At 43.0% G+C, this 15,736-nt stretch overlaps 1 protein-coding gene across 1 annotated transcript in view; it reads right to left on the reverse strand.

Annotated features, from left to right (window-relative positions):
* Nucleotides 1-15,736, reverse strand: part of LOC311238311 (hypoxanthine-guanine phosphoribosyltransferase-like) — a 41,375-nt gene that overhangs the window by 11,908 nt on the left and 13,731 nt on the right. The window contains exon 5 of the mRNA XM_084326337.1: nucleotides 10,372-10,437. Within this exon, the coding sequence (XP_084182463.1) occupies nucleotides 10,372-10,437 (66 nt within the window). The remainder of the gene's footprint in view (nucleotides 1-10,371; nucleotides 10,438-15,736) is intronic.

Consider the following 15,736-nt stretch of genomic DNA (forward strand, 5'->3'; position numbering starts at 1 on the left):
AAAACCTGGCATCAACTAACCTGCTTAGCTGCATGCCTTACGAATGTACAGCAGGCCAAAGACAACCACTGTACATCAGCATACAGTCACTGTGAGTAAACAAGAAGTAGGAACTCAAGAACACTTGAGGTAAGACAACATGAATGTCACGTGTGGAAGCATATATATATATTTTTTTTTTAAATGTTCTACTAGTGAACTAGCCAACAAAGGCGTTTTATTTGTATGCTACCAGCGGAGCCGCCTGGTTAGGATAAGGCCAGCGTAATACATTTTATTTTCTTATTGTCAACATACCCAAGAAAAGACCAAAACCTACAATGCTTCTCTTTTTTTTATCTACTTTTTCTCCCATTTTCTATTTTTCTCCCATCCCAATTTCGTAACGTCCAATTCTACCCTCCCCTGTCTCGAACGTTGTTAGGACATGCCTCCCACAAGCCGGCTGCAATGTGGACTAAGCCTTACATCACGTGTCCCCTCCGGTACTCGAGGAAGCAGCCGTCGCATCTTTTTTCACCTGCACAGCGCGATCTCTCAGCGTCAGGGGTCTGCGTTTGGAGGGCACGCCGCCCCCGTCGCTTCCTGATCATCATCGTAACATTTAAGTAATGCTGACCGAGCAAATACAGCTCTGTGACTTGTTTTAAACATCCCATATTAACTCATTGGACGCCAAAAAACGAGTATACTTGTTTTTGCCTCCCATGCCTTCGCCGGCAAAAACGTAAAAAAAAATTATTTTTATTTTTTATTATTATACTAAACAGTCAGCCGGACCTTCTTGTGTGATCCTGGTGGCTCTGAGTGAATTTGAATTGAAATGACAATCGAATCCCGATAGGTGGCAGTATCGCCTACCTTTTGAACGGGGCTAGTTTACTGTGGGGAGGGTTTGCTCACTCACTGCTGGCCAGATTAGTCGCCGCCAGAGGTGAGAGCACTCCAGACAGAGGCAACTGGTACCGGGAATGGCGATCACGAACGATTGGAGATTATTATGAAGAGGACAAAACTATCACACTTATGGATGATAAGGTGCGTTTTCACCAGACTACATTGGACTCAGCACTTCTGGTAAATCATAAAAATACTATAGTCAAACCGGCCGAGGAGGTAACATTATCTGTTCACCGCTCCGCGGTAGTCGCGGGACACCAGAGTTGAGAGCACTCCAGACTAGAGCCAACTATAACGTTCGGCAATGGCGATCGCCCTAGAGAGCGAACTATTGGAGATCATTATGAAGAGGACAAACAGTGACGATCCATCCATAACATAGGGTGCATTTTCACCAGACTATGTTGGATTCTAGTATTTTCAAACAGGCTGTTTGGATTTAACGTTATCTGTTGGGCGCTGCCAGGTCCAACTAACGTTATTTATTGTTCCTGTTCCGACTCGGACACTTCGGAGCACAGGGTTTTGGTGGACCTGCTGACAAAGGTAACGTCTATTTTACCAAACCCCATCATAAAACATGCATTTGTAATGATCCCAGCATCATAAAACTATTCCGCGAGGGACCCCCCCCCCCCCCCCCCCCCCCCCCCCCATGGTTTGTGAATCATTCTACTATGGTCATGTTACCTTTGACCTGACCCCATTCAGAGATTTCTACCCCATCAAATGATCTGTCAGACTCTGGTCTCGACAGAATTCAGCCTCTCAGCACCGGTACTCTGGCTTCATATTTATGGCAGTGCTAAATTCACCTCTAACTCCTTGGATTTCCACAGCGTCATGTGGGATCAGGGAAGCTGAGCACTGTGCATCCAGTGAGAGACTCTGTGAAAAGGCTGCACAATAAAAATATGAAATCCCAATAATGTTGGCGAATGATCCTGGCCTCGAGAGGTTCCTCAATGGCCCCTTGTACCCAATACAAAAACATCTACTATGTTGACTTTATACAACTGTTTAGTTAGTAGCCTACAGCTAAGAAAGTGCTAAATCTACTGTAAATAGCTTTACGCACTGAAGCTGAAAAGCCATGAGCCTATGAATAACAATGTTGGAAGTACACAGTTCCTTCACTTAAGTAAAAGTAGAAATACCCAGATAAATGAGTACTGGGTAAAAGAAAAAGTCCTCCATTCAAATTCTACTTAAGTAAAAGTAGAGAAGTATTTGCTATTGAATGTACTTAAGTATCTAAAGTAAAAGTACACATTCTACATGATGTTTGTGTATTCCAGTGCTTGGGAGCATTCAAGCCGAAGTGGTGTGTGGTCCAGTTATGCTGCTCTGATTAAAGGTGATGTTAAAGTGGTGTGTGGTCCAGTTATGCTGCTCTGATTAAAGGTGATGTTAAAGTGGTGTGTGGTCCAGTTATGCTGCTCTGATTAAAGGTGATGTTAAAGTGGTGTGTGGTCCAGTTATGCTGCTCTGATTAAAGGTGATGTTAAAGTGGTGTGTGGTCCAGTTATGCTGCTCTGATTAAAGGTGATGTTAAAGTGGTATGTGGTCCAGTTATGCTGCTCTGATTAAAGGTGATGTTAAAGTGGTGTGTGGTCCAGATATGCTGCTGATGAAAGATGATGTTAAAGTGGTGTGTGGTCCAGTTATGCTGCTCTGATTATGTCCTCTTGAAGTTTACAGGCTTCAAATGTGAAAGTATATAATCTTCATACATTTTGCCATGTTTTCTTTGCTAAATCCTTTTCTTCAAAGTAACTAGTAACTGATGGGTTCAGATAAATGTAATGTAGTAAAAAGTACAATATTTCCATTGAAATGTAGTGGAGTAAAGGTACAAAGTTCCCTAAAATGAAAATACTAACGTAAAGCACAGGTAGCTTGAAATTGTACTTAAGTACAGTACTTAGTAAGTAAAGTTAACTAAGTAAAAATATTTACATTCCACCACTGCTTTTAAACGACAGCTACAGCTAAGAAAGTGCTAAATCTACTGTAAATAGCTCTATGCATAACATGGAAAACGCTACAGGATCATCATGGCATTTCAATTGAAGCTGAAAAACCATGAGCGTATGAAGAATAAGTTAGAAATAGTTTTGATTGATATGTGTGGGTGGCTTGACATTAATGGATCATTACATTTCCATCGAGCTGATGGACTGTAATAAGAAAGAGCTTTTACGAATACAGAACAATCTAAAGTCAAAACGATTCATGTGCACTGTGTTGTTGCTTGCCGTTATTAGGTTTTCAAGCACGAAGTGCTTGTGTGAATTTCTTATCATAAATTTTTTTCAGCATTGGTTTTGCAAATTCCTGTGAGATGGTAAATGGTAGCAACATGAAATTTAACCCATTGATTGGAAGTTGTGTGCAAATGGTCTACAACAAATATGACCCCAATTGGTCAAAAGGGGGCGCTATAATTAAGCCATTGACCGCCACGCTGTTTTCCCATCTCTACTCAATGGCGCCAGCGGTATTGATCATTTTAGCGATGTTTGCGGACCCATCGTGTGTTCTGTATTATAGCTATGGAGACAATAGTATGGCTCATTTGACAGGCATTGTTCATAGTCCAACACTGACTAACCAGTTCATCTCTACATACATTAGTTTGTGCGCTATTCCATGCTAAACATTACCCCTTTCCAAAATAATCCAGTCTTTTTTCATAGATTGCGAGATATGATGCATTATATGCATTATGCCCAAATCGTTCGGGTTGCTCGCCTGAAACCCCAAATACTTCCAATGGATATACCATATAGATATGTGTCTTCACAAAATCATCATGCCCCGAAACTGCGATCGACCAAAATCATGTTTTAGGTCCGGTAAAATGCAACACTGTGATCGGTACAAAAGCATGTTTTAGGTTAAAAAAATACCAGCAGGTTACCTAAAATAGACCTTACCTCAGTCAGAAGGTACTCCAAAATTTATAAATCCCAGTCGTCCCATGGCGATCGCAATTACTCGTGTATATTGGGCATGGCGATCATATGGGTAAGAAAAGGTCTGAGGCACCAAATCTCCGACCGATTGCTATGTCCTGATCCACTCCGAGGCAGAAGCAGCCGGAGGTAACTCAGTACTGGAAGACAACTGATATCCCCAGTTCAAAAGGTAGGCGATACTGGCACCTGGCGGGATTCGATCATCATTGCAATTCCAACGTAGGCAGCTGTGCCAGGGAGACACAGGCAGCTCCGAGTGAGTGTTTAGAACGGGCATCAAAGGAAAAAGATCAAAGGATCAAAACCCGAAAACTCGGGTATGGCGCTCAACGGTTGGCGATGAAACCCGAGAAAAGGGTTTGGCGGCCAATGAGTTAAAGGTCAACTTTTAAAGACTGTAAGTCCGATTTACGCGAAACTTGATACAGACATCCATCTCTATGCCTTCTACAAATTTGCCTCAAAGACCCATAAAGTCCGCCATATTGGATTCTCCGCCATCTTGGATTTTATGTAAAACACATTTTTGACATCTCCTCCTAAACCGTAGGTCCGATTACTACCACATTTGCTGTGGATCCTTATTGGATGAAGCTTATTAAAGTTAGTATAAGGATTGTTGATATATTCTTTAGTTTTGAAGATATTGAAGCAACCCTGGGATTTGGGTGATTGGTCAGCCGAGCTGTCACTCTGCACTCTACCAACCTGGGGCTGGCAGGCGACGCTGTTGGTCGCGCGGGCCTGGGGTTGGTAGAGGGGAGGGGGCAGGGGCTGACCTGGGACGGCTATAAGGCCTTTTGAGGCATGGGAAGTGGTAGCAATGAGTCCCTTGTATACTGCAACCTATGTACCAGTGTTGGAATAAAGAAGTAAAGTGAGAACTAACATCTGCCTCGAGAGTCGTCAATAGCGAATGACAAAAAGGGTTTGTTACAATATTAACCAATTAACTTCAAAAAGGCGTGGCTAAGTACATAAATAGATGTAAGTCAACAACCGTTAGGCCAATCATCACGAAATGTGCAGGATATGTCCACATAACTACCGGGAACATGAAAATCGAATTCAAATTGACCACTAGGTGGCACTACAAATGTACAAAATGTACATGGCATAACACAAAACGGACTATAAATCAAAGGTTTTTGTCCAAACATTACAAAACTTGCAGGACATGTTTCACAACACTGCTGAACTACTGATCTTGTCGACAATTGCAGTAAAAATAAATAGATAATATATAAATTAATTAAAAACCCAGACAGACATTACATTTACATTTTACATTTAGCTGACACTTTTATCCAAAGCGACTTACAAGTTCTGTACAACAAGTCAGCAAGAAGGGTACAACTCTGGAAGTTAGGGTAAGTGACGTTGTTCGTCAAACAATGTCGAACTTGAGTGCTACAGACTTGACTGCATAGTAGTATAGACATCTTAGCATAGTAGGTAGTAATATAGGCAAGGTAGATAGTAGCTTAGTGCACAATAGTAGTTTTTCTTCTTCTTCATTTCAGATATTGATTGAAGGCACAGACTGACATCTTTACCATGTGCAGGAATTACAAGGTGTCTCTTCAGTTATGTTTCTATATGGGGAAACTTGACAGTGCAGAAATCCAGAATCATGATTTATGCACGTGTGTGTGTGTGTGTGTGTGTGTGTGTGTTACAGCTGTCTCAGAGAATCATTTCACTGCGAGAAATGATTTCTCGTGACATTATCCGGCTCCTCTACCCGGCTCCTCATTCCTCCCTACAGGGAACATAACACGAGATGAAAACGCTCTGAAAATCTCCCTTGTGGGAACATTCCTCTGCCCTGAAAAATGTGATTCACAGCCGTGTGCTGGTGAAGGGCTGGAGCATGCTAACAAAGTCACACTCATAAGGTGAACACAAAGAGGACGGCTGTGAGAAGGCGGCTCACATGTATGACAAGTATAAGGAGCGTGGTCCCAAGATGCTACTCACCTCTCAGAGTCACACCATGTGGCTTGTGCGTGTGTGTCCATTATGACCTGTGGGATGATCTACATCAGTGGTGCCCAACCAGTCGATCGCGATCGACAGGTAGATTGCGGGCTGATTTCAAGTAGATCTCGATTAATAAAATTGTATTATTAATTTTTAATTATTAACAATTTTTTATTTTTTTTGAAAATCAACTCTGCCTCTCCTTGTTAACTACAACATGCAATGCTGTTTGTTATTTAAGATGAGGTCGGACTCGGCACTGACAGATTTGTGTTCATTATGCTGCTTTTTTAAAGCCTCAAATGATGGCTTACAATATACAATTTTGGCTGGTAGCTCTCGGCTAGGTGGTAAATTAAAACGTAGATCTTGGTTCAAAAACGGTTGGGCACCCCTGATCTACATCATCCCAGAGAGACTGTTCTCGGTCTGTGTGTGTGTGTGTGTGTGTGTGTGTGTGTGTGTGTGTGTGTGTGTGTGTGAGAGAGTGTGTTATCTAAATGAGACGTGGACGATTTGAAAAGCTCTCTTAACTAACTAACGGCTCCCTCTCATAGACGGGCTGGTTTCCCAAGGCTAAAGGCTGCACCGGGTTTAAAGGAACACGCCAACATTTTGAGAAATTAGCTTACCGTCTTCCATTCATTGTGCTAAGCTAGGCTAACGTGCAGCCAGATAGCTTTCTACTGAACGCACAGAGAGAAAACTGGTATCTATCTTATTGTCTCTCTCTGGAGAAGACGATAAGCTAATTTCCCAAAATGTTGGCATGTTCTTTTAAGTAAAAAAAATAAAACAAAGATATATTTGTCACGACTCAATTGTCATTTGAAAATACTTAGACCCTATCAAATAAACAAAGAAAAAACATGTTTAGACAAAGTGAACCAATTGTAAACCTAAAGATGTTTTTGGGGTTGTAAATGTGTGTGGAGGGTATAACTGATACAAACAAACAAACAAACACTGTACTTTCCAGCTTCAAACAGTGTTCCAGTTTTCCTCTGAGAAGCCCTTATAAATTATGTGCTAATGTCCATTTTTTACATTTCAAAGATTAAGATCTTCCTCTTAAAACTATATATTTAAAAAGTACAGTTTTTTGGAGCAGCTACAGTGATTTTTTTTATCCAGGATATCTGGGGTATCATTCTCCACTACTGGTCCATAACCCTTGCATTACCCAGGTTCATTCTCAAAGATATTTGTGGTGTACATACAGTATTGTACATTTTGTACCCAAGTAACCCAAGTAATGTCTTGGAATGTTCACGTGAATTCTGCATGCACTAGGATACAACGGCAACTCTACTTTCTGCACAGGCTCATGGTGCTTGGGGTTGGATGGAAGATAATGATGTTATTTATTTTATCATGCTGTTATAGACAGTATATTACGTTACAAAACCTCAGCTTGGATTGGTAACATATCAAGACATACCAAAAGAAGTCTTCAACTACAATTGCCCTGGTCAGTCCTGGCTTACTGTGTTGGACTCGTGTGACAGCACAGTGATTCGGGTTTTATTGGCTGATATGAGCCAAGGCCTTTGATAGAGTCAACCATGCAACACTGATGCAAAGTCTTTGTGACGTCATCTCAGATCCCCGGGACATAGCGTTGGACCCTCGACTACCTCCACTTGTTAACAATAAATGTAGCCTCTGGACTCACATAACATCTGGAGTCCATCAAGGAGGTGTGTTGTCTCCATTATTATTGCTGCTCTATATGAGCTCTAGAAACACACTCTGATGACACCATTACATCTGGGTGGAGAGGTAGAGATGACACCATTACATCTGGGTGGAGAGGTAGAGATGACACCATTACATCTGGGTGGAGAGAGAGGTAGAGATGACATCATTACATCTGGGTGGAGAGAGAGGTAGAGATGACACCATTACATCTGGGTGGAGAGAGGTAGAGATGACACCATTACATCTGGGTGGAGAGAGAGGTAGAGATGACACCATTTCATCTGGGTGGAGAGAGGTAGAGATGACACCATTACATCTGGGTGAAGAGAGAGGTAGAGATGACACCATTTCATCTGGGTGGAGAGAGGTAGAGATGACACCATTACATCTGGGTGGAGAGAGAGGTAGAGATGACACCATTTCATCTGGGTGGAGAGAGAGGTAGAGATGACACCATTACATCTGGGTGGAGAGAGAGGTAGAGATGACACCATTTCATCTGGGTGGAGAGAGGTAGAGATGACACCATTACATCTGGGTGGAGAGAGAGGTAGAGATGACACCATTACATCTGGGTGGAGAGAGAGGTAGAGATGACACCATTACATCTGGGTGGAGAGACACCATTACATCTGGGTGGAGAGGTAGAGATGACACCATTACATCTGGGTGGAGAGACACCATTACATCTGGGTGGAGAGGTAGAGATGACACCATTACATCTGGGTGGAGAGGTAGTGATGACACCATTACATCTGGGTGGAGAGGTAGAGATGACACCATTACATCTGGGTGGAGAGAGAGGTAGTGATGACATCATTACATCTGGGTGGAGAGGTAGAGATGACACCATTACATCTGGGTGGAGAGAGGTAGAGATGACACCATTACATCTGGGTGGAGAGAGAGGTAGAGATGACACCATTACATCTGGGTGGAGAGAGAGGTAGAGATGACACCATTACATCTGGGTGGAGAGAGGTAGTGATGACACCATTACATCTGGGTGGAGAGAGAGGTAGAGATGACACCATTACATCTGGGTGGAGAGAGAGGTAGAGATGACACCATTACATCTGGGTGGAGAGAGAGGTAGAGATGACACCATTACATCTGGGTGGAGAGAGAGGTAGAGATGACACCATTACATCTGGGTGGAGAGAGAGGTAGTGATGACACCATTACATCTGGGTGGAGAGACACCATTACATCTGGGTGGAGAGGTAGTGATGACACCATTACATCTGGGTGGAGAGGTAGTGATGACACCATTACATCTGGGTGGAGAGAGAGGTAGTGATGACACCATTACATCTGGGTGGAGAGACACCATTACATCTGGGTGGAGAGAGGTAGAGATGACACCATTACATCTGGGTGGAGAGGTAGAGATGACACCATTACATCTGGGTGGAGAGAGAGGTAGTGATGACACCATTACATCTGGGTGGAGAGAGAGGTAGAGATGACACCATTACATCTGGGTGGAGAGAGAGGTAGAGATGACACCATTACATCTGGGTGGAGAGAGAGGTAGAGATGACACCATTACATCTGGGTGGAGAGGTAGAGATGACACCATTACATCTGGGTGGAGAGGTAGAGATGACACCATTACATCTGGGTGGAGAGGTAGTGATGACACCATTACATCTGGATGGAGAGAGGTAGAGATGACATCATTACATCTGGATGGAGAGAGGTAGTGATGACACCATTACATCTGGGTGGAGAGGTAGAGAGGACACCATTACATGCGGGTGGAGAGGTAGAGATGACACCATTACATCTGGGTGGAGAGGTAGAGAGGACACCATTACATGCGGGTGGAGAGGTAGAGATGACACCATTACATGTGGGTGGAGAGGTAGTTGTGGTTCCAACTGCGTGCTACTTGGGCTGTGGCACGTAGACTCCTCTCTCTCTATCACTACAAAGTCCAGGACATGGTGCTTAAAGGCATCAAAGCATCTCTATCTGTTGATGGTTCTGGGCTGAACAAGTATGTCAGTCGATGACCTGCTGATTTACGTTGCACTCATCAGATCAGTGCTGGAGGATGTCCTTCTGGTCGGATGCAGCAAAGGGCAGGAGGAGGAGTTAGAGCAAGTGCAGCGCAGGGCGCTTAAGATCATCTTCAGGCGGGGCACCCGGGCCCCCACCTTCTATCTCTAAAGGACCGCAGGGAGGGAGCTGCAATCGCCTCGCTAAAAGAGACCATGAGCCCATCCCACCCACTACATGACCTTCTCCCTCCAACCAGACCACACTGTACTGGCGGATCAAATGAGAAACAGCCTATCTCTCTCTCCGTACCCCCTGCCAGGACACAGCGCCTCCAGCAGTCCGTCCTGCACACTGCAGTCACACTTTATAAAGATAAAGAATTAAATGTTATTTCTTTTTTTATTATACTATATGTGTGTGTGTGTGTGTCTTAGATTTTATTTGTAATGTATATTTTTCTCTTGTCAATGTTGTGAAGAGTGTATTTCAGACTTGTCTCTGCAAAACCCTTTCTGTAATAAAAATAAACAGACTTGCCCACACAGCAATGAAAGTGATGGGGGCGAGGGAGCATCCCTGTCTCCAAATGCTCTTTGAGAAGACTAGAGGCTACGGAAATGATCGCCTCCCATGTCCTACATTCAGATTATGAGCTGCTCCCATCAGGTAGACACTACAGGGTTCCAATTAAACACAGGAAAACACATCTGCATAGGTATAACAAAGTCTTTCATCCCTCTTTCAGCAAATCTCCTAAACTCAGGGTGTGAAATGAGGGACTAAAATCACACACACACACCTTTCCACGTAGAACGGATAGATCTTGGCTTCCAATTATGTGCAGATCCTCTGTCGACTGGTCGTTCTGCAGAGAAAAAGAGAGAGACAGAGAGAGAGAGAAGAGAGAGAGAGAGAGAGAGAGAGAGAGAGAGAGAGAGAGAGAGAGAGAGAGAGAGAGAGAGAGAGAGAGAAATAAACACAAAGTGGATAGAGGTGAATGATGAGACGCTATTGTGTCCACTCATGTCACTGGTAATCAAAGTACCCCCCCATCCATACAGAGCGGTGGCTCCGAGGTCAGAATGTGTTGGCCGCTGAAGATGCATTACTGGGATAAGAGAAGCGGCGACATGGACCAAACAATGGCCCTGGGCGGTAGCAGGTCACATGACCCCATTATGACCAGTGAGATTGAAGTACTACATCATCACTCAGACACTGTCCTCGGCGCGCGCACGTGCGTGTGTGAGAGTCTCTCCTTGAAGTCTTGGCCAGTGGGCAGCCTGAGACCACCCTGCAGCTGTGTCCCGAAGAAGACCACTCAGAAAGAGGTGGAGTGATGTGGTGCGACAGCCGGCGTTTCATACAATGCGAGAGCGTCCACAATAACTACCGTCAGTCATGCACTGCCGAGTGATCTTCCACTGGTAAACCATTTTTTTTTACAAAGGTGAACAAGTGCCTGAAAAGAATGTAACAAAGACAAATCAAGTGTGTAACATTATGGTGTGCAGATATGCAACATGGACTTCAGAGACTCCAGAGTGTCACAGACTGAGCTTCTTCCCCTCAGCCGCCAGGCTGATCAATGCCTCAGGTCCCCCCCCCCCCCCTCTGCCCCCAAGTGACACTGGCACAATGACACTGACTGTACTGCACTAGTCCCTACTGGAACTCTGCACTCTTCACTTTATATATATATATATGTATTTTATTGATTAATCCTCCACTGCACTGTTTCTTGTCCTGTGTCTGTGTTGGTGTTGTCGTTTACTGTGAAAAAAGAAAAGAAAATGCATACACTGTATTGCTGCAACAATTACCAATGTGTTTTACACAAATGGCTCAATAAAGGAATCTGAATCTGAATCTGAGAGCATCCGTCCTAGACGCTAGATTTCTTCCCTCTTCACAGTTATGGCCACGCTACAGCAGCGGTCAGTAGCACAGATATCTTCCCTCTTCACAGTTATGGCCACGCTACAGCAGCTGTCAGTGGCACAGATATCTTCCCTCTTCACAGTTATGGCCACGCTACAGCAGCGGTCAGTGGCACAGATATCTTCCCTCTTCACAGTTATGGCCACGCTACAGCAGCGGTCAGTGGCACAGATATCTTCCCTCTTCACAGTTATGGCCACGCTACAGCAGCGGTCAGTGGCACAGATATCTTCCCTCTTCACAGTTATGGCCACGCTACAGCAGCGGTCAGTGGCACAGGCAGGTCCTGTTTAGTAGCTAGTGAACAGCTTTCATAAGCACTGCTGTGTGATAGACTTAATCAATTGCCCTTGAGATGCCCTGACCAAGTGAACCAGTCCACCGCCAAACGTGAACAACGTTGACATCTGGTGGCCATTATAGGCGGGTTCAGTGGAATTGTGTTACTGGGACTGCAGTTTATTTCCTGTTGCAGTGTTGGAAACTGACAGGTGTTTACGTTGTGGTGAAAAAGTCAATAACCGCATCATAACAAAACCAAAACTGAATAGCGAGGTGGAGCTTAGCCAATGTGTTTGTCAAGGGAAATATTCTTGGCATGATGTTGTACAGACCATAATCTCACAGATCACTTTAGTACTGAGAGATTTAGCTGCATCCTCTCACCACTCTTCAATGCATGTATTTAGTCAAAAACCACAACACAAAAACTGAAGTATGTGTCAGATGTGTCTTCATATCGTCGGATGAAAACCACTTATCTCCAAAAGGTTAACTTTTTCGGGAATTCAGAAAAATCATCATGTATTTCTAAAGTCATATGTTGGGTTTTCAATATGTTTACTGGGTCCTATAGCGTCATGAAACTGGCTCACAGGATAGAGAACCGTGTAAACCAGTACACATTCCCAGTAAAATAAATGAGAAAAGATTTAATAAAAAGAAATTCTCATGCAATCAAGATGCTTCAATGAAAAAGAAAATGTTAAACCTATAAATGTATGAATAATGTTACATCTGACATCTTAACACACAAACTGGACAACGTGATACAAATATATATATTATGAATTAAGCAACAAAACTCTAAAAACCTGATGACAAATTTCTTTTTTTAAGTTATCTCATCGTGCCACCGCTACTGCCATAAACACAGTAGTAGAGATAACGTCATACAGTATGTGACTCCGCTGGGAGGAGCCAACAGGTTATTTCCTGCTACAGTTACAGTAGGCTAGAGAGACCCGCAAACAGCACAGCCCTATTGATTTGGCCTACTTTGTAAATTACCATACTGTTCAGTGCAGTAACCAGGTGGCTTTTCAGGTGCGTCAACTCCACCCTGGACTGTATCTCAGAACGTGCATGAGTCAACAAAAAGAGACAAGATGAAGATCATGTTCAGTGGGATTCGATCCCAGGTCTTCTACACAAAGCCCGGTCACTCATCGCTCTGAGCCACGACAGTTCACTGGTCACCACAGTGTCGAGGTCTGGTAATAAACACTATGGTAATGAACACTGTATGACTAGAGATATAGTCTGAGACTCTATGGTAATGAACACTGTATGACTAGAGATATAGAGACTCTATGGTAATGAACACTGTATGACTAGAGATATAGAGACTCTATGGTAATGAACACTGTATGACTAGAGATATAGACTCTATGGTAATGAACACTGTATGACTAGAGATATAGACTCTATGGTAATGAACACTGTATGACTAGATATATAGACTCTATGGTAATAAACACTGTATGACTTGAGATATAGACTCTATGGTAATAAACACTGTATGACTAGAGATATAGACTCTATGGTAATAAACACTGTATGACTAGAGATATAGACTCTATGGTAATGAACACTGTATGACTAGAGATATAGACTCTATGGTAATGAACACTGTATGACTAGAGATATAGACTCTATGGTAATGAACACTGTATGACTAGAGATATAGACTCTATGGTAATAAACACTGTATGACTAGAGATATAGACTCTATGGTAATGAACACTGTATGACTAGAGATATAGACTCTATGGTAATGAACACTGTATGACTAGAGATATAGACTCTATGGTAATAAACACTGTATGACTAGAGATATAGACTATAATGAACACTGTATGACTAGAGATATAGACTCTATGGTAATAAACACTGTATGACTAGAGATATAGAGACTCTATGGTAATGAACACTGTATGACTAGAGATATAGACTCTATGGTAATGAACACTGTATGACTAGAGATATAGAGACTCTATGGTAATGAACACTGTATGACTAGAGATATAGACTCTATGGTAATGAACACTGTATGACTAGAGATATAGACTCTATGGTAATGAACACTGTATGACTAGAGATATAGACTCTATGGTAATGAACACTGTATGACTAGAGATATAGACTCTATGGTAATGAACACTGTATGACTAGAGATATAGACTCTATGGTAATAAACACTGTATGACTAGAGATATAGACTCTATGGTAATGAACACTGTATGACTAGTGTAACTGAGGGGTACAATTCCCTGACTGTATTACTAGATATGATACTTACTACCACTACCTTTGTACTTAATATTCGGCCACCCAGTACACGGCATAAATATATTATGATGAACACTGTCACGTAGATGAAACGGATCCAACACAAATGTACGAATTAGAAATAGGTCTTTATTTCTACACAGCGATGGTGTGTAGAGCAAGCACTTAATCAAATCAATCACATTTATGAATGGAATTAGTATGCACTTTTATGGCAAGAGTACTCGTCGGTATATCAATAGAGAATGTCCAATCTCTGAAGGCGCAGGTGGTACATATACGACCTGGAATAGTTTAAGGAATAACAGCAATGATACTTTAATGATTATATACTGGACACACTAGGGGGGGTTAATCCGGTCGCTTGTAAGCCGACAGGAGTAGGAAGGGGGGGGGGGTAGAATCCGGCTGCCTCATCCGGCCAAGGGTATCCCAGGTGAACCCACTGTAGTGCCGTTCAATGCGCCGGCGATCCTTGGACCACAGATGAAAGCAGATGGACTCTTTGTGGGCCGGCTCTCTCCGGTCCACGGGGGAGAGACGTGAAGCGACCTCGTCTTGCAGAGCGTCTCCTCACCTTGCGTCCTCTCCAGGGGGGGGGGGTTCCAACACACGGCAGTGTCGGGGGTCTTTATCCATGGAATAATAAATGTATACAAAGCATAATCCGTGCCTGGGAAGGCGGGCTGTCGTCGGTAGAATAATCCGGTATACAGGTCCACTCGCTCGTCGGCTCTGGGGCTCCTCGGGTGCAGCTTCACGTGGGGTCAACCACCCTGGATAAGCAGCCAGTTCTCTGCCCGAAACGATGGGGTACTGACTACGGTAGTATTCTCACCGCGCGAAGCACTATATATTAACAGACTATTATTAGCTTAATAGACTACGTCCAACTCGACGATATAGTGCCAAATATGACTATTCAAATATTAATATACACGATGTCTCAATACCGATGGTAGGCGAACTTGGCCTTACTCCCACACGTGGCGTCGCGGGGAGGCTTTACGTCTGTGACTCTATTGGAGGGTAAGAAACTGGACTGAAAAGAAAGTCCTACTTTAGTAGCGCAGTATATATACGCACTATGAACAAATAGTCCCATTAGTGGTGCGGTAGCCAGATTCCTACGCGGAACTAGGACTTGTTCGTACATGTGGAGCGGTACGTTTGAACTGGGTCTGAGGGGTATGGCAGCCTGGCACCAAGGTCTCGACCAATAGTAGAATGGAGACTATTATGGGATGTTCAGTAGGCTAGAATGGATATTCAATGCATATTGTACAAGGAATATACAAGGGATATCAGGGAATATTAGAGAATATACAAATACAATTAAATATATATATATAAATAAATATATATATTCGGTTTAATCTGGCCCTTCACAACAACTAGAGATATAGACTCTATGGTAATAAACACTGTATGACTAGAGATATAGACTCTATGGTAATGAACACTGTATGACTAGAGATATAGACTCTATGGTAATTAACACTGTATGACTAGAGATATAGAGACTCTATGGTAATAAACACTGTATGACTAGAGATATAGAATATAATAGATGGAATAAAAATACTTTAATCATCCCGAGGGAAATTTGGCACTACAAATCGCTCACAGTAAACATTTAGGTAGACAGAACT

The sequence above is a fragment of the Notolepis coatsorum genome (assembly GCF_963971535.1).
Source record: "Notolepis coatsorum genome assembly, chromosome: 12".
In the NCBI taxonomy this organism is placed as follows: domain Eukaryota; kingdom Metazoa; phylum Chordata; class Actinopteri; order Aulopiformes; family Paralepididae; genus Notolepis; species Notolepis coatsorum.